Genomic DNA, 19766 nt, shown 5'->3' with positions numbered 1-19766 from the left:
TTGGGATGGTGGGATCTTGGGAAGGAATTCTTGGCTGGGCTGGAGTTCCCAGAGAATCCCTGGATCCCTGGCAGTGTCCCAGGAAAGGTGGGATGGGGCTAGGATCACCCTGGGATGGTGGGAAGTGTCCCTGGGATGGGATTGAAGGTCCATGGATCCCATCCCAAACCATCCCGGGATTCTGAGATCCAGGACACTCAGGATCCATCCCCAGGGATTTTTATGGAATTCGGGGATGGAAAAGGGAAGGGAGACCCTTCCTGGAGTCCCCAATTCCCAGTGAAGCCCCTGGATCCCAAAATTCCTTCTCAAGGAGGAGTTGGGATGGGGCTGGATGCAATGGCAGGCTGGGAGAGCTGGGAATGTGCAGCTGGATCAGGGAAGGATGCAGGGAATCCTTGGAGCCTTTTGCAGAGGGAAAGGAGAGCTGGGATTTGGGCAAGGGCTGGAGGGACAGGAGCCAGGGAATGGCTTCCAGTGGGAAAGGGGAGCTTGGGATGGTGGGATCTTGGGAAGGGATTCCTGGTTGGGCTGGGATTCCCAGAGAATCCCTGGCAGTGTCCCAGGAAAGGTTGGAGCAGCCTGGGACAGGGGAAGGCATCAACGGGAGAAAACTTATTCCCCAAATCCTCATTCCTCAGAATTTCTCAGTCCATGGAATGGGATCATCCTGGAATCCTGGAATGGTTTGGGTGGGAGGGGACCTCAACGCTGATCCCATTCCATGGGCAGGGACACCTCCTGCCATCCCAGGCTTTTCAGGAAGTGTGGATGGATCCGTGTCCTCTTCTCCTGTCCCACCTGGACACCACGGGAACCCCTGCTGCATCCACAGGGAATCCCAAACCCCTTTCCCTGGATTTGTCTGATCCCACACCTGTGGGAATCACTCATCCTCAAAGATTCCCAGGATCAGGGAGGATCCAGGATCTCCTTATCCCGGATCAGAGAGGGTTGGATCAGGAGGACTGGACACTTTGGACCCTCTGGAATGCTTCTCCTAAATTTTGGTCCCGTTTTCCAGGGGAACAAAGATGGGACAGGAACCTTCCTATTGCTTCCTCCTTGGAGCTGGAGCAGGAATTCCCGGGATCTCCTCCTGGCCCTGAGGAGCGGATGGGTTTTCCCAATCCATGGATATTCTATGGGTGGATGATCCCACCTCATCCAGCTCTTTCCCAGTGGAAAATCCCATGGAATTGGGATCCAATGCCCTGCTCCAGATCTGGGACGGGAAAACTTCATGGGATGAGTTTGGAACTCCCAAATCTTCCAATCCCACCAGATTTTTGGGGAATGGGAGGGGGGGAAACAGCCCAGCCTCCCACCCTAATTCCCTCCTTTTCCCAACTCCGGGATGCCCCAATCCCGGAAAAAAAACCAGACGGGAAGCACCGCAGGGATCATGGAAACCAAAGGAAAGGCCAAGGCAGTTTTATTTACATCCGTTGTGTACAAAAAAAAAGGACAGCTCGTGCCACAATCCGTCCCCAATCCCGTTTTTCCCCCTTTCCCAGGATTCTCCCCGGGGCTCCGGGATCAGGGCGGGCATCTCGCGGCACCGGGAAAGAGCCGTGATTCCCTCCTGGATCGGAGCTCGGAATGTTCTTACCCAGACACAGAGCGGACCCAAACCCTCCGTTCACACCCGGGTTGGAATTCTGGGGGTGCCGCAGCACTGGGAAACGCTTCCAGCTGGCAACTGGGAATGCAGGGAATTCCCACCCTGGAAAATCCAATCTTCCTTCTCCCCACCCTTCCTGCAGGCAAAGATCCCCCAGGAATGGTATGGCAGCTCCCAAAAAAGCATCTCCTGGAATGCTGGGGGGGGGTTTTCCACCCTCCCTGGCGCCACCAGGAGGTGCCACCGCTGTCCCCGAGGGGTTCCCATGGATATTTTTCCATGCTCTCCACAGGGCTCCATCCCACCTCCAGCTTTTTCCCGAGTTTTCCCTCATTCCCTTCCAACATGGTCTCCACAGCCCCGCCCTGGCTTCTCCTGCTGCTCCATCTCCGGGAGCTGATGGTTTTCCAGCTGGAAAGGGGGGATTTCCCCCAAGAATTCCCACTGGGATTGGTTTTTTGGGAGGTTCTTACAAAAAAGATTCTTTGGGAATTCATGGGGCTTTTCCAGTGTCACCCTCGGGAGGGACCACGGGTGTCTCCAACAGCTGGGAAAAAAACCTTTGGAGCGAGGAAATTTCACTCCCTTAACACCTCCAACGGTGGTGGTGGGCAAAAAACTTCTCCCCCTTTCCCAAAACGGTGCTGGAAGGGCAAAAATCCGGGAAGAGATCCCAAATCCAGGCGGGAACAAGGGAGGGAGGGACACCAAGAGATGCCGCAGCCCACGGATGGGATGGGATTGGATGGAGAAGACTCCGGAGGGATTCCCGCCCCGCCCCGCCTGCCCAGCACCAAATTAAAGTCACACATGACGCACATTTCCCACAATTCCCTCCCCACCCGCTCCGTATTCCCAGGATTTCTCCCGGGGATCACCTCCTCAGCCCTCGGCTGTCCCCTCCGGACCTGGCTGACGGGCGGGACCCACGCTGGGGTGGGCATCCCAAAATCCCGCCCTCATCCCTTCCCTCCCCACCCTCCCCGGAACGACGACGACGACTCCGATGGCTTCACCCCTCAACTCGTCACATCCACGAACAAAGAAAGCAGAGGAACGTCCACCATTCCCACACCATTCCGACCTTGGAGCTGCGGAAGCCTCCGGCACCTCCCCGGAGCTGTCAGTCCAAGCAGAGCCTCTTTACCTGGAGGCTTCTTCCTTGAGCTCCTTGTTTTTCCTCACTTCTTCCGCGTGTTTGTCCTGTGGGATCGGTAAGGAGGAGGGGGGGGGAGGAGGAGGAGGAGGAGGAGGAGGAGGAGGAGGAGGAGGAGGGGAACACGCGTTAGCCGGGTTCCAGGATTCCGGGATCCCCACGGATCAGCGGCTCCGGAGGGGTTGAAGGCACGAGGTTCATCCCGAGGGACGCCACGGATGGGTCACCAAGCGTCCTCTCCTCCCCTGGGGTCACTTTAAGGGCTGCTGGTGGCACTTGGGGACACTTTGTCCTCGCCCTCTGGCTACGAGGGAGACGTCAACCGTCCCGGGAAGCCCCATGGAGCTGGGATTAGCTGGGATTTTCCGGCATTATCTGGCGCTCTCCGCCTCTGCCCCAACGGAGGCGTTCGGAGAAGGGCACTGGGCGGGCTCCGGATGTTTTGGAGGGAGCTGGAGGTGGTGAGGGTGGGATTTTCCGTGCGGAGGTTGGGAACAGACCTGATTCGGGAGAGAGAAGAGGGCTGGAAGGGTGGGAATGGCTCCCAGCACGGAGCTGGGAAAAGTGCGAGGGGAGCGGCAGGGATGTGGCTGGGATGGAATTCCAGAGAAGCTGTGGATGTGTCTGGATCTCTGAAATGGTCCAAGGAAAGGTTGGACAAGGCTTGGAGGAATCTGAGATAATCCAAGGAAAGGTTGGAAGGGGGTTGGAGAAATCTGGGATAGTCCAAGGAAAGGTTGGATGGGGATTGGAGCAACCCGGGATAGTCCAAGGAAGTGTTGGGAGGGGGTTGGAGCAACCCGGGATAGTCCAAGGAAAGGTTGGATGGGGCTTGGAGAAATATGGAATAGTCCAAGGAAAGGTTGGATGGGGCTTGAAGCAACCCGGGATAGTCCAAGGAAAGGTTGGATGGGGCTTGGAGAAATCTGGGATAGTCCAAGGAAAGGTTGGATGGGGCTTGGAGCAACCTGGGATAGTCCAAGGAAAGGTTGGAAGGGGCTTGAAGCAACCCGGGATAGTCCAAGGAAAGGTTGGATGGGGCTTGGAGAAATCTGGGATAGTCCAAGGAAAGGTTGGAAGGGGTTGGAGCAATCTGGGGTAGTCCAAGGAAAGGTTGGAAGGGGGTTGGAGAAATCTGGGATAGTCCAAGGAAAGGTTGGAAGGGGGTTGGAGAAATATGGGATGGTCCAAGGAAAGGTTGGAAGGGGGTTGGAGCAACCCGGGATAGTCCAAGGAAAGGTTGGGAGGGGTTGGAGCAACCCGGGATAGTCCAAGGAAAGGTTGGATGGGGCTTGGAGCAATCTGGGGTAGTCCAAGGAAAGGTTGGACAGGGCTTGGAGCAACCTGGAATAGTCCAAGGAAAACTTGGATGGGTCTTGGAGCAACCTGGGATAGTCCAAGGGAAGGTTGGAAGGGGGTTGGAGCAATCTGGGATAGTCCAAGGAAAGGTTGGACAGGGCTTGGAGCAACCTGGGATAATCCAAGGAAAGGTTGGGAGGGGGTTGGAGCAACCTGGAATAGTCCAAGGAAAGGTTGGAAGGGGGTTGGAGCAATCTGGGATAGTCCAAGGAAAGGTTGGACAGGGCTTGGAGCAACCTGGGATAATCCAAGGAAAGGTTGGGAGGGGGTTGGAGCAACCTGGAATAGTCCAAGGAAAGGTTGGAAGGGGGTTGGAGCAATCTGGGATAGTCCAAGGAAAACTTGGATGGGGCTTGGAGAAAACTGGTATAGTCCAAGGAAAGGTTGGATGGGGCTTGGAGCAACCTGGGATAGTCCAAGGAAAGGTTGGAAGGGGGTTGGAGAAATCTGGGATAGTCCAAGGAAAGGTTGGGAGGGGTTGGAGCAATCTGGGATAGTCCAAGGAAAGGTTGGAAGGGGGTTGGAGAAATCTGGGATAGTCCAAGGAAAGGTTGGAAGGGGGTTGGAGAAATCTGGGATAGTCCAAGGAAAGGTTGGAAGGGGCTTGGAGCAACCTGGGATAGTCCAAGGAAAGATTGGGAGGGGTTGGAGCAATATGGGATAGTCCAAGGAAAGGTTGGATGGGGCTTGGGGCAACCTGGGGGGGTGGAAGGTGCCGAGGGTGGAACTGGATGATCCTAAAGGTCCCTTCCAACCCAACCATCCCGGGATTCCTGGGATTCTGAGTCCCACCTTGGTAGGACACGGGAAAGGAAAGGGCTTTGCTTGTCCATGGACAAGACCCAGATCTCTCCAAAGCCTACGGATCCTCCCAGGCAGGACCCCCCAATCCCAGTGGGACGCTGAGCTTGGGTGGGAAGGGAAGCGGGACCCCCTCTTGGGTGGTGCCACCCCAAGAGCCACCAGTATCCCGAATATCCCGACTCATCCCAACCCCTTCTCCAGGCACCCACCTTCTCCTGGAGGCGCTCCAGCATGGCCGCCAGGTGGGCCTCGCGATTCTCCTTGTTGGATTCCATCTTCTGCGCCAGCTTCTCCTTGGCCATCTTGATGAAGTTGTTGTTCTCCTCGATGGCCTTCTGGATCACTTCCCGCTCGTGTTCCCGCTTTTCCGCCAGGTGCTTCAGCAGCTCTGCCTCCTGGTACTGGGGGGACACCACGGGGACATTCCCGGGATAAAGCCACCTCTTCCCAACCCAAAAAACGGGAGCGGTGGCGGGGAATTCACCCACCTTTCTCCTCTCCTCCGCCGCTTCCAGCTTCTTCTGGATCTCCTCCAGGGAAGGGTCGCGGCGCCGGGGCAGGGAGGCGTTGAATTCCGGAATTCCGTCGAAGGACGGAGGCTTCAGGATGACCTCGAAGGATTGACCCGAGGTGCGTTTGTTGAGCTCGATCACTTCCATGTCGGAGATGACGCACCAGGTCAGGTCCACCGTGTCTGGGTCGGGGGGGAGAAAGGGTGCGGAATGAGCTCTGGGAATTCCCATTCCGGGATTTCGGCACCCGTGGAACCCCATTCCGCCTTTCCTGGTATTGGTGAGTTTCATCCAGATTTAGCCCAAATGCATCCCTGGGGTTCAGGGATGTGGGAAGTGGGGTGGAAATTTTGGGATTCCCACGGATGGGGCCAAGCTGGAGGTATCCGGGAGAGCTGAGGGGTTGGGAATGTTCCTGTCTTTCCATGTCTCCCTGCTTTGGGAAGTGGGAATGGGACCATGATCCCTTTTCCAGTGTGGATCCCATTCCCTGGATAACCTGGGGAATGAGGAGCTCCCAGAGCTCCTCTGGATCCCAACCCATCCATGGGGCTGAGCTGGGAATATTTGGGAGATCTGAGGGTTGGGAATGTCAGTGTAACCCCATCTCTCCCTGCTTTGGGAAGTGGGAATGGGACCGTGATCCCTTTCCCAGTATGGATCCTCCTGGAAAACCTGGAGGAGCCCCCCAAGGCTCTTCCATGGCCTTTGGACATGGATTGGGATGAATCGCCCGGAGCTGAAAAATATGGATACAGGATGAGGGCATGAGGAGCTCCCAGAGCTCCTCTGGATCCCAACCCATCCATGGGGCTCAGCTGGGAATATTTGGGAGATCTGAGGGTTGGGAATGTCACTGAATCCCCATCTCTCCCTGCTTTGTGAAGTGGAAATGGGACCGTGATCCCTTTCCCAGTATGGATCCTCCTGGAAAACCTGGAGGAGCCCCCCAAGGCTCTTCCATGGCCTTTGGACATGGATTGGGATGAATCGCCCGGAGCTGAAAAATATGGATACAGGATGAGGGCATGAGGAGCTCCCAGAGCTCCTCTGGATCCCAACCCATCCATGGGGCTCAGCTGGGAATATTTGGGAGATCTGAGGGTTGGGAATGTCACTGAATCCCCATCTCTCCCTGCTTTGTGAAGTGGGAATGGGAACACGATCCCATTCCCTGGATAACCTGGAGGAGCCCCCCAAGGCTCTTCCATGGCCTTTGGACATGGATTGGGATGAATCGCCCGGAGCTGAAAACTGGATATGGGATGAGGGGATAAAGGGATCCCAGAGTTCCTCTGGACCGTGATCCCTTTCCCAGTATGGATCCTCCTGGATAACCTGGAGGAACCCCCAAGGCTCTTCCATGTCCTGGCCGAGCTGGGAATATTTGGGAGATCTGAGGGTTGGGAATGTCACTGAATCCCCATCTCTCCCTGCTTTGGGAAGTGGGAATGGGACCGTGATCCCTTTCCCAGTATGGATCCTCCTGGATAACCTGGAGGAGCCCCTCAAGGCTCTTCCATGGCCTTTGGATATGGATTGGGATGAATCACCTGGAGCTGAAAACTATGGATACGGGATGAGGGGATAAAGGGATCCCAGAGTTCCTCTGGATCCCAACCCATCCATGGGGCCAAGCTGGGAATATTTGGGAGATCTGAGGGGGCTGGGTCTGCCTGAGCCCCTCCAGATCCCATCCCAGCCTCGTGCTGAATTCCCAGGAAATTCCGGAGCTGCTGTGCTCAGCTCAAGGGTGACCCCGCTCATGCCAAGGAGGGGTTGGAGCCCCCCAGAAATCCCGGAATTCCTGGGGTTGGGAATGGGGGGTCCCACCTTCGTAGGCGTAGGTCGGCTTGTTGAGGGGATCCGACAGGAAACAGGAGCAGAAGAGGGAGACGAGGGGCAGCTCCTTCATCTTCTCCTTGTAAGCTGGGAAGAGACGTCGGGATCGGGATCAGAGGGGCTCCGTGGGCCAGGGAAAGGGGTGGGATGGGGGAAAAACGGGACGGAGGGAATTCCAAGTGGGATCAGAGGGATGGAAGGGCTCTGTGGGCCAGGAAAGGGGTTGGGTTGGGGGAAAAGGGATGGAGGGAACTCCAAGTGCCAGGGAAGGGGTGGGATCGGGATCAGAGAAGCTGGGGGAATTCCATGTGCCAGGAGAAGTTTGGGATTGGGGAAAAAGGGGTGGAGGGATTTTCAAGTGCCAGGAAAGAGGTGGGATCGGGGTCAGTGGCATGAGGGGGCTCCATGGGCCAGGAAAAATTTGGGATTGGGGTCAGTGGCATGAGGGGGCTCCATGTGACCAGAAGGGGTGGGATCGGGATCAGAGGGGTTGGGGGATTTCCATGTGCCAGGAGAAGTTTGGGATTGGGGTCAGAGGGATGGAAGGGCTCCATGGGCCAGGAAAAGTTTGGGATTGGGGTCAGAGGGGCTGGGGGGGTTGCTCCATGTGCCAGGGAAGGGCTGGGATTGGAGTAAAAGGAATGGGGAGGCTCCAGGTGCTGGGGAAGGGATGGGATCAGGATCCAAGGGATTGGGGGGCTTCCATGTTCCAGGGAAAGAATGGGATTGGGATCAGATGGGTGGAGGGGCTGCCACGTATCAGGAAAGGTTTGGGATCGGGGTCAGTGGGATGAAGGAGTCTCCATGTCCTGGGGAAAGGGGTGGGATCGGGATCAGAGGGTTTGGGGGACTTCCATGTGCCAGGGAAAGAGTGGGATTGGGGTCAGAGGGATGAGGGGGCTCCATGGGCCAGGAAAAGTTTGGGATTGGGGTCAGAGGGATGAGGGGGCTCCATGGGCCAGGAAAAGTTTGGGATTGGGGTCAGTGGGATGGAGGGATTTCCAAGTGCCAGGGAAGGGGTGGGATTGGGATCTGAGGGGTGGAGGGGCGGCCACGTATCAGGAAAGGTTTGGGATTGGGGTCAGTGGGATGAGGGGGCTCCGTGTGCCGGGGAAAGGGGTGGGATCGGGATCAGAGGGATGGGGGAAATTCCAAATTCCAGGGAAGATATGGGATCGGGATCAGAGGGATGTGGGAAATTCCAGATTCCAGGGAAGAGATGGGATCGGGATCAGAGGGATGGGGGAAATTCCAAATTCCAGGGAAGATATGGGATCAGGATCAGAGGGATGTAGGAAATTCCATGTGCCAGGAAAGGGATGGGATTGGGATCAGAGGGATGGGGGAAATTCCAAATTCCAGGGAAGGGATGGGATCAGGATCAGAGGGGTGGGGGAAATTCCAAATTCCAGGGATGGGATGGGATTGGGATTCGAGGGATTGGGAATTTCCACATCCCAGGGATGGGATGGTATCAGGATCTGAGGGATTGGGAATTTCCACATCCCAGGGAAGGGATTGGGATCGGGATGGTGGCCAGCCCCAGACATTCCAAGCAGGATGAGCCGAGGATCCAGGCATGCAAAGGGAAAACTTGGGAATGACTCGGGATTGTCCTGGGCCTTCGATCCCGGTTTGTCAGCACCGGGATGGATTTGGGGAGCATTCCAGGGTTGGGATGAGCCCAGGACTCCCCGGGATGGGTTTGGGGTGCCGGGGGTGGGAGGGGTTTGGGGTGGCGTACCGGCCAGAGTCATGGCGAGGAAATCCTTGGAATTCCGCAGGAAGAGCGATCCTGGGCCTGTGGAGGGAAGGAAGGGATGGGTCAGTGAGGGGGTCCTGGGAATGGGATGGTGGGAACTCACTGGGATGGAGGGATGGGATAATGGGATAATGGGAGAATGGGATAATGGGAAGGGATAATGGGATGGGATGGGATGGGATGGGATGGGATGGGATGGGATTGGATAATGGGGTAGGATGGGATGGGATAATGGGATGGGACGATTTGGGATGGGATCGGATGGGATGGGATGGGATGGGATGGAAAATGGGGATGGGATGGAGATGGGATGGGAAATTGGGATGGGATGGATTATGGGATGGGATGGGGATGGGATTATGGGATGGGATCCATGGGATGGGATCCATGGGATGGGATGGGGATGGGATGGGATGGGATGGGATAATGGGGTGGGATGGGATAACGGGATGGGATAATGGGATGGAAATGCACTGGGATAATGGATGGGAAGGGATGATTTGGAATGGGATAATGGGATGGGATGGGATGGGATAACAGGATGGGATAGGATGTAATGGGATGGGATAATGGGACAGGATGGGATAACAGGATGGGATGGGATAATGGGACAGGAACACACTGGAGTGATGGAATGGGGTTGGATGGGATAATGGGATGGGATGATTTGGGATGGGACAGGATGGGACAGGATGGGACAGGACAGGATGGGATGGGATGATTTGGGATGGGATGGGATGATGGGTCAGGAACACACCGGAGTGACGGGATGGGATGGGCACACACAGCGATCACGGACACATCCCGTGGGATATTCCCGGCACACGCAGCCCTTCCCAGCTCCACATTCCCAACCCACAGGTGTGAGGACACGTGCCGGGAGCCACACACGGACACACCTGGACACACCTGGACACACCTGGATTCCTCCCAAATTCCCCTCCAATTCCCCCCACTCATGTCCCGACATTCCCAGTCCTCAGCTCCCCTCTTCCCGATGCTCCAGGATCCTCTCCTGCATCCCACTGGGATCATTCCCGGGGTCTTCAGGACCCCCACCCACCCCCAGGGCTTGGAACGGAAATTGGGAATTGTGAAAACCGGGATAACCTGGGCTGTTCCCCATTCCCAGAGTTTTTGGGTGTGGAAATGTGGAAAGGATGGAAACGAGGTGGGATTTGGGGATTATTCCCGGGTTTTGATCCCCAAATCCCTCCCATAAAACAGGGACCCTTAAATCCCTGCAGCTCCCGAGGGAAGGAGCATTCCGGGGCTGTGCCACGCCCCACCAATCCCAATTAAATCCCAGCCCTCCTCCCCAGATCCTGCTGGGATCTGCCCCGGGAATCCCAAAAATAACCCGGCCGCAGCTTCCAGAGGCTGCTGGGGGGTGGGAACGGGGAGAAAATCTGGGAATATCTAGCTGGGATCCACTTTTCCAGGCAAGGCTGGTGGGGATGCTCTGATGGATTCCTGGATTCCCGTTATCCATGGATAACCCGGCAGGGAGCGATTCCCTGGCTCCGGCATTCCCACCCCAAATCCTGCTTTTCCCTGGGATCCGCCGGCATTCCGTGCCCGCTCCCCAGCCCTCACGTGGCGTTCCCACGGGATGAAACGTGGGGATCGCCCACCAGAGCCGGAATGGGTGGGAAACGGGATCCATCCCTATGGATACGGCTGGATGGGAGGGGAGGGGCCCAGCCCCGTTCCTGCCTGGATGGAGATGATTTTCCAGGGGTTTGGAGGAGGGGATTCCTTCCCTGCCCTGTTCCCAGTGGGAGCGGGCCATGGCTGGGGATCTGCTGCTGTCACCCCAAAATCCCGGCGCAGATGGGATGATCCCAATCCCGACCAGGCAATCCCAATCCCAACCAGGCAATCCCATTCCTGACCATGTGGTCCCATTCCCAGCCAGGTGATCTCATTCCCAGCCACACAATCCCATTCCCAACCAGGCGATCCCATTCCCAACCACACGATCCTTTTTCTGACCACACAATCCCACTCCTGACCATGTGATCCCATTCCCAGCCAGGCGATCCCATTCCCAACCACGCCGTCCCATTCCTGACCGCACAATCCCACTCCTGACCATGTGATCCCATTCCCAGCCAGGCGATCCCATTCCCAGCCAGGTGATCCCATTCCCAACCACTCCCTCCCATTCCTGGCTGCACAATCCCATTCCCAAACACCCAATCCCATTCCCAACCACACGATTCCATTCCTGACCACACAATCCCATTCCTAGACAGGCGATCCCATTCCTGACCACGTGATCCCATTCCAAACCACGCCATCCTATTCCTGGCCATGGGATCCCATTCCCAGCCAGGTGATCCCATTCCCAACCACACAATCCCATTCCCAGTGAGGTGATCCCATTCCTGACCACGCAATCCCATTCCCAGCCACGTGATCCCATTCCAGACCACACCATCCCATTCCCAACCAGGTGATCCCATTGCCAGCCACATGATCCCATTCCCAACCAGGTGATCCCATTCCCAGCCACACGATCCCATTCCCAACCAGGTGATCCCATTTTCAGCCACACAATCCCATTCCCAACCACGCAATCCCATTCCCAGCCCCACCATCCCATTTCTGATGACACCATCACATTCCCAACCACGCCATCCCACTCCCAACCACGGGATCTCATTCCCAACCATACGATCCCATTCCTGACCACTCGATCCCATTCCCAGCCAGGTGATCTCATTCCCAACCACGCCATCCCATTCCTGACCACTCGATCCCATTCCCAGCCAGGTGATCCCATTCCCAACCACGCGATTCCATTCCTGACCACGGGATCCTATTCCCAGCCCGCGGCACGTGGCAGGGCGAGGGATCCCGCGGGATCCACCCCCCGCAGGGCTGCCTTTTCCCTTTTCCCACCCCGAATTCCAAGGGAAGGACCCTCCCATCTCCATTTCCCATCTTTTTCCCTGGAAAAAAGCATCCAGCCATGGATGGAGGAATGGGGGGGGGGTGGGTAGGGGGGTGTCCCCATTCCCTGCCTGGAAAACTGGGAAGCTCCAGAGGGGGAAAAATGGGATGGCAGCGCCTTCTCCTTCCCTCCCTCCCTCCCCTGTCCCTTTTTCCATTTCCCTGGAATAAAAATTCCAGCGGCTGCTTCCACCGGCGGGAATTCCACATTTTGGGGGGCTCTGGGTGGGGTCGGCGCAGCCCCCGAGGGGTCCCCGGGGGCGTGGAGTGGGGGGGGGGGGGGGGGAGGGTGCAAAATCCCGGGAATGCTGATGAGGATCCTCCCAGGATAACAGGGTGAGGGGCTCCCAAATTTTTGGGGAAGGGTGGGGATCCCAGGAATGCGGAGGGAGCGGGGTCCGCCCTGGGAATTTGGGACTTCGAGGATACTGGGGGGTCCAAAATCCCAGGATTTTGGGGGATTCCAGTCCCCCGAGGATTTTAAGGATGCAGAATCCCGGGATTTTGGGGGGGGTTGGGGTCCCCCGAGGATTTTGAGGGTGCAGAATCCCGGGATTTCGGGGGATTCGGGTCCCCCAGGGATGCTGGAATGGGGGTTCCCCCCCAGGAATGGGGGTCCCCGAGGATCCCGGGAGGGCGGGGGAGGGGTCCCCTAAAGGATTTATGGGGTGGGGGGATTCTGCGGATCCCCGGGAAATTCTGGGAATTCCGGGAATTCTGGGGGTGCTCAGCCTCCGAGAACGCTGATTCCCCTCCCAAACCCAAATTGGGGGCGGCAGCCGAGGATGAGGATGAGGATGAGGATGAGGGTGAGGATGAGGAGCGGGTGGAAATATCCAAAAGGAACGGGATAAGGAATTCCAGACGGCTGGAAAACGCCCCGGGAAGAGCGGGACCAGCACCCCAAAAGGGACGGGGACACCAGGGGGGCCCCACAGCGACATCCAGAGCAAACCCCCCCCCAAAAAAATGCCGTACATCATCCCCCCCACACCCCAAATCCATCCAAACCCTCCTGGCGTGAACGGAACCGGCTAAAATTCCCCAAAAAATTCCCAAAAAATTCCCCCAAAATTCCCAAAAAATTCCTCAGAATTCCAGCGGGGGCTGCCGGACTCACCCCACGGCGGTGGTCGCGCTGCTCCTCTCCCCACATCCTTTACGCCCCCCCAAAACCTACCACGCATCAACGCCCCCCACACCCCCAAATCCATCCAAACCCTCCTGGCGCGAACGGAACCGGCCAAAATTCCCAAAAAATTCCCAAAAACTTCCAGCGGGAGCTGCCGGACTCACCCCACGGCGGTGGTCGCGCTGCTCCTGGCGCTCTCCCGGCTCCTTTAACGCGGCTTTGGAACATCCCGGGCGGGGGGTCCCCAGCGCCCCCCATGACATCATCGCCCAGCCCTCTGATTGGTCGAGAGCCCCGTGCGAATGAGGGCCCCGCCCGGTGACGTCACAGCCGGCAGCTATTTTGGGGTTGGAGCAGGGAAAAGGGGGAAAAAAATGGGGAAAAAAAGGATGGGTGGAAAAATTAGGGGTTTTTCAAATAAAAGGGGGATTTGGGGTGAAAAAGGGGGATTTTGGGGATGGATTGGAAGGAGGGAGCCGGAGCAGGGCGGAGATGGGGGGGGACAAAGTGACAAAGGGACACGGAGGGGTTCGGGGCGTCGCGAGGGGGCGAAGTGTCCCTGGTCCCTTCTGGTCACATCGCGGGGGCATTGGGGTGCCCCCCGAATTTGGGGGGCACTGGGGTGACGTCAATATGGGGGGGAGACAATGGGGTGACGTCGATATAGGGGGGTGACAGTGGGGTGACATCGATGTGGGGGGGACAATGGAATGACATCGATATGGGGGACAATGGGGTGACATCGATATGGGGGGGACAATGGGGTGACATCGATATGGGGGACAATGGGGTGACATCGATATGGGGGACAATGGGGTGACATCGGTACGGGGGGACAATGGGGTGACGTCGATATGGGGGGGGACAATGGGATGACGTCGATATGGGGGATAATGGGGTGATATCGATATGGGGGGGACAATGGGGCGACATCGATATAGGGGGACAGACAAGTGACATCGATATGGGGGGGGAACAATGGGGTGACATTTCCGGGGTGGGGGACAATGGGGTGACATCGATATGGGGGACAATGGGGTGACATCGATATGGGGGGACAATGGGGTGACATCGATATGGGGGGGCAGTGAGGTGACGTCGATATGGGGGAACAATGGGGTGACATCGATATGGGGGGGGACAATGGGGTGACATTTCCAGGATTTGGGGACAATGGGGTGTCCCCTCGATACTGAGAGACAATGGGGTGACATCTCCAAGATGAGGGACAATGGAGTGACACCGATATGGGGGGGGGACAATGGGGTGACACCTCCAAGATGAGGGACATTGGGGTGACACTGATATGGGGGGACAATGGGGTGACATCGATATAGGGGGACAGACAAGTGGCATCGATATGGGGGGGGGACAATGGGGTGACATTTCCAGGGTAGGGGACAATGGGGTGACATCGATATTGGGGGACAATAAGGTGTCCCCTCGATCCTGGGGCACAGTGGGGTGACATCTTCAGGGTGGGGACAGTGGGGTGACATTGATATGGGGGGACAATGGGGTGATGTCAGTATGTGGGGACAATGGGGTGACATCGATATGGGGGACAAAGGGGTGACATTTCCAGGGTGTGGGACAATGGGGTGACATCGATATGGGGGGACAATGAGGTGTCCTTTCCATCTTGGGGGACAAAGGGGTGACATATCCAGGATTTGGGGACAATGGGGTGTCCCCTTCATTCTGGGGTGTACCCTCCATCCTGAGGGACAATGGGGTGGCATCTCTGAGATAATGGGGTGGCATCTCCAAGATTTGGTGACAATGGGGTGTCCCCTCCATCCTGAGGGACAATGGGGTGGCATCTCCAAGATTTGGTGACAACGGGGTGTCCCCTCCATCCTGTGGGACAATGGGGTGGCATCTCTGAGATAATGGGGTGACATCTCTGAGATTTGGGGACAATGGGGTGTCCCCTCCATCCTGAGGGACAATGGGGTGGCATCTCCAAGATTTGGTGACAACGAGGTGTCCCCTCCATCCTGAGGGACAATGAGGTGTCATATCTGAGATAATGGGGTGAATCCTCCAGGATTTGGGGTGACACCTCCAGGATTTGGGGACAACAGGATGTCCTGTCCATCCTGAAGGACATTGGGCCAACCCCAGGACATGTCCCAATCCCAATCCCACCCTGACCCATCATTCCCAGCCCCAAATTCCCGCCGGGACTCGTCCTCCTCCATCCCCAATCCGGGCCACGGGAACACGGAGAGGCCGAGCCCCAGATCCCGAAACTATTTTGGGGCGAGCGGAGTCTCCGGGGAATCCGGGAGGAACGAGGGCACCTCCGGAGTGCGAGTCCTTCCCAAATTCCGGCTCTCCTTCCCTAAATCCGCCTCATCCCGGCCTATTTTCCGCTGATCACATGCCAGCACCTCTGGGAATCATCCCGGTATTTTTAGGTTCTGGATTTCTCTGTTACATTTTAGGGATGTGGATCGCTCTGGAAAAGGGATTTAGGGGGGCAGGATTTTGGGAAGGACGGGATAACCCTGTTGGAATTTGGGGGGTGAATTGGTTATTCCAGCTCTCCTTCCCCAAATCCGCCTCATCCCGGCCGATTTTCCACTGATCACATGCCGGCACCTCTGGGAATCATCCTGGTATTTTTAGGTTCTGGATTTCTCTGTTACATTTTAGGGACGTGGATCGCTCTGGAAAAGGGATTCAGGGGCAGGATTTTGGGAAGGATGGGATGGCCCCGTTGGAATTTGGGGGGTGAATCTGGGGTATTCCGGCTCTGGAATGTTCAGTTCCAGGTTGTGTGGGGATTGGAGAAATCTGGGATTGGGGAAGGCGTCCTTGGGGTGGGATTTAAGGACCATTCCCACCCAAACCGTTCCATAATCCAATGATTTCATGGCAGGGACATTCCGGTCCTTTCCCCGCCAGGTTCCGAGCGGGCGGGATTTGGGATTCCCGTGGGAATTGGGCTGGAGCACATTCCAGAGGGACAAAGGCCGGGAAAGGGTCAAATCCCAGCAGCCAAGTTGGGGACAAAGAGCCCTTCAGTGGCTCCGGGGACGGCCCGGCCGCGCCTGGCACCGGCTGCTCCTTTGAGATTCCCGGGATCCGGGCCCTTCCCGGGATCACAGCTCTGGGCACCACTCCCAGAGCCCTGGTGGCCTTGGTGGCCGTGGGTCAGCTGGAGCTGGGAATGACACTGGGAGCACTGGGAGGGTCACACCTGGAGGTGGCTCCGTGTCCCTGATTTCAGGAGTGGCTTTTTCAGGGATGGAGTTTGGGGATCATCTTCTGGAGCTGGGAATGGCTCTGGGAGCACTGGGAAGGTCATGTGTCCCCATTTCAGGAGTGGCTTTTTCAGGGATGGAGTTTGGGATCAAATCCTGGACCTGGGAATGGCTCTGGGAGGGTCACACCTGGAGGTGGCTCCATGATTTCAGGAGTGACTTTTTCAGGGATGGATTTTGGGATCAAATCCTGGACCTGGGAATGGCTCTGGGAGGGTCACCCCTGGAGGTGGCTGCTGTCCCCACGTTTCAGGAGTGGCTTTTTTAGGGCTGGGCTGGAATTCCCAGAGAATCCCTGAATCCCTGGCAGTGTCCAAGGAAAGGCTGGATGGGCCTGGAGCAGCCTGGGATGGTGGGAGGTGTTGAGGATTCTGGGATCGAGGACACTCAGGATCCATCCCCAGGGATTTTTATGGGATTTGGGGATGGAAAAGGGAAAGGAGACCCTGCCTGGAGTTCCCAATTCCCAGGGAAGCCCCTGGATCCCAAAATTCCTTCTCCAGGAGGAGTCAGGATGGGGCTGGATGCAACGGCAGGCTGGGAGAGCTGGGAATGCTCACCTGGATCAGGGAAGGATGCAGGGAATCCTTGGAGCCTTTTGCAGAGGGAAAGGAGAGCTGGGATTTGGGCAAGGGCTGGAGGGGCAGGAGCCAGGGAATGGCTTCCAGTGGGAAAGGGGAACTTGGGATGGTGGGATCTTGGGAAGGGATTCCTGGCTGGGCTGGAATTCCCAGAGAATCCCTGGCAGTGTCCAAGGGTGGGTTTGGATCCCCCTGGAACTGCGGGAGGTGTCGGGGTTGGAATGGGTGGGATTCGAGCTCCTTCCCACCCAAACCATTCCCTGTCCATGATTCCTGTCCCTGGGAATTCCAGCGGCTCCCAGGATTCCCGGAGAACCTCCCCGGGAGGCTCTCGAGCCCCCCCAAAATCCCCCAAATCCTTGGGATGCTCCGGGTACCCGGAGGGAGGGGAGGGGCGGGGCAAAGGCGCGGTATCGGTCACTGATTGGTCAGAAATGACATCATCGATGAGCAGCCGGGATGGAGGCCCCGCCCCAAATCCTGGGTGGGTCCAGGGGGATCCCGGGAATGGGGTGGGAATTGTGGGAAAAACGGGAAAACAGTGAGGGGATTTTTGTTGGAAATTGGGATAAAAAGGGGAAAATGGGATGGGGAAAATGTGGGAAAAATACGGGGGAAATTAATGAAAATAAATGTGAAATAAATTTTTAAATAGATGCTAAAAATATAAAATCGATTTTAAATAAATGCAAAAATAAATACGGAATAAATTGTAAATAAATGCAAATATAAATATAAAATAAATTTTAAATATATTGAAATAATATAAAATAAATCTCAACAAAAACCCTCCCCAAAATTTTGACTTAGAAGAAAGATAAAAATAAATACAACACCCCAAAAAATGTAAAATAGATATAAAATAAATGAAAAAATTCGTGTTAGATAAATAGTTATGATTGAATAGATATAAAATATTTCTATTAAATAAAAAATGCAAAATAATAAATAAAATAAATATAAAAAGGGAATTAAATAATTTATTTATAGACAAATGAATTAATATTTTAAAATTAAGGTAAAAATATTAATGAAAGTAATTGTAAAAATAGGAATAAACAAAAATGGAATTAAAATCTAAAATGAAAGTCTAAAAAACAAAAATAAAAACGGGAAAAAACAGTTTTACAATAAGAGTGAAAATAACATTTAATAAAAATAAAAATTGATTTTACCGTTTTAGAAATGCAACGATTTTAATATGAAAGTTGAAATAAAAGCCTAGAGAAGAAAAATAAAAATTAATTAATTTTTTTTTAAAACCCACGAACAAACAGAATTAATTGAAAAATTTAAAATTAAAACCTAAAAGCAAAATAAATTAAAACCTAAAAAATGAAAAAAAAATTTAAGAAAGAAAATATAAAATAAAAATTTAAAAAATTAAAATAAAAAAAATAAAATAAAAAAAAATCAGTGAGAACCTTCCAAGAAAGAATCCTCTTTTTCCGAGGTGGAATTCCAGGAATTCCATCCCAAGTTTTGGGGTGGAAAAGGTGCAGAGGTACCCCTCGATCCCTCCAGAGTTTTTCCCACATTTTTCCTCCAAAATTCCCGGAAAAAAGGGAAAATCCCAGGGCTCACATTCCGGAAGGATCTCAAACGTGCCTGGATTGGGGTTGGGGTGCTCGGAATTCTGGGAATCAGCAGGATTTGGGGGGATGGGAAATGTTGGGATGTGGGATGGGGAAGGGGGATTGGGATGGGGAGGAGGGGTGGGATGGGAATGGGATTGGGGTTGGGAATGGGAATGGGATAATGGGAATGGGAATGGGAATGGGATAATGGGATTGGGGTTGGGAATGGGATCAGGATTGGGATTGGGATTGGGATTAGCAATGGTATTGGGATTGGGATTGGGATTGGGATTGGGATTGGGAATGGGATTGAGGTTGGGAATGGACTGGGATTGGGATTGGGAATGGTCTTGGTCTTGGTATTGGGAATGGGAATGAGATTGGAGTGGGACTGAATCTGGGACTGGGATTGGGATTGGAACTGGGACTGGGAGTGGGGCTGGGATTGGGACTGGGATTGGGATTGGGACTGGGACTGGGACTGGGATTGGGACTGGGACTGGGACTGAGATTGGGATGGGGACTGGGACTGGGATTGGGATGGGGACTGGGACTGGGATTGGGATGGGGACTGGGACTGGGATCGGGATTGGGACTGGGACTGGGATTGGGACTGGGACTGGGACTGAGATTGGGATGGGGACTGGGACTGGGATTGGGATGGGGACTGGGACTGGGATTGGGACTGGGATTGGGATTGGGATTGGGATTGGGATTGGGATTGGGATTGGGATTGGGATTGGGACTGGAACTGGGATTGGGACTGGGATTGGGATGGGGACTGGGACTGGGACTGAGATTGGGACTGGGACTGGGATTGGGACTGGGATTGGGATGGGGACTGGGACTGGGATTGGGATGGGGACTGGGACTGGGACTGGGATTGAGATGGGGACTGGGACTGGGACTGGGACTGGGACTGGGATTGAGATGGGGACTGGGACTGGGACTGGGACTGGGACTGGGACTGGGGTGGAATAGGAATGCAGAATTGGGGTGGGATGGGATGGGAAGTGATGGGATAGAGAGAAGGGATGAAGATGGATGGGGATGGGATTGGGGTTGAGATTGGGATTGGGATTGAGATGGGGATGAGGATTGGGACTGGGATGGCAGTGCAGGATTGGGGTGGGATGGGTTAGGATTGGAATTGGGATTGGGGTTGGAATTGGGATGGGATGTGGATG

At 55.3% G+C, this 19766-nt stretch overlaps 1 protein-coding gene across 3 annotated transcripts; it reads right to left on the bottom strand.

Moving 5' to 3' along the window:
* Positions 1 to 1403: 1403 nt before the first annotated feature.
* On the bottom strand, positions 1404 to 13393 carry STMN4 (stathmin 4). Of its 3 annotated transcripts, none has more exons than XM_059837280.1 (6): positions 13314 to 13378; positions 9042 to 9098; positions 7289 to 7384; positions 5432 to 5637; positions 5153 to 5344; positions 1404 to 2827 (listed from the first exon to the last, which is right to left on the bottom strand). In XM_059837280.1, exons 1-6 carry the CDS (start codon positions 13375 to 13377, stop codon positions 2768 to 2770), a joined length of 675 nt encoding a protein of 224 aa, XP_059693263.1. In that variant the 5' UTR covers position 13378; the 3' UTR covers positions 1404 to 2767. The 3 variants fall into 3 exon arrangements, with proteins under 3 accessions (XP_059693263.1, XP_059693261.1, XP_059693264.1); XM_059837278.1 differs by having other exon boundaries at positions 2810 to 3280; positions 13314 to 13393; XM_059837281.1 differs by lacking the exon at positions 13314 to 13378 and adding an exon at positions 13138 to 13156 and having other exon boundaries at positions 2810 to 3280.
* Positions 13394 to 19766: the final 6373 nt, after the last annotated feature.

Source organism: Haemorhous mexicanus, assembly GCF_027477595.1.
Source record: "Haemorhous mexicanus isolate bHaeMex1 chromosome 3 unlocalized genomic scaffold, bHaeMex1.pri SUPER_3_unloc_2, whole genome shotgun sequence".
Classification (NCBI taxonomy): Eukaryota; Metazoa; Chordata; class Aves; order Passeriformes; family Fringillidae; genus Haemorhous; species Haemorhous mexicanus.
The sequence above is the reverse complement of the archived record's forward strand: the minus strand, read 5'-3'. Positions and strand labels throughout refer to the sequence as shown.

Bases quoted from the DNA above. Each gene is read 5' to 3' on its own strand.
- STMN4 (XM_059837278.1), bottom strand. From the start codon at position 13,377: ATGTTCCAAAGCCGCGTTAAAGGAGCCGGGAGAGCGCCAGGAGCAGCG. The intron at 9,099-13,313 runs GTGAGTCCGGCA...TTCCCTCCACAG, and splicing joins AGCGCGACCACCGCCGTGGG to GCCCAGGATCGCTCTTCCTG. The intron at 7,385-9,041 runs GTACGCCACCCC...GTCTCTTCCCAG, and splicing joins CCTCGCCATGACTCTGGCCG to CTTACAAGGAGAAGATGAAG.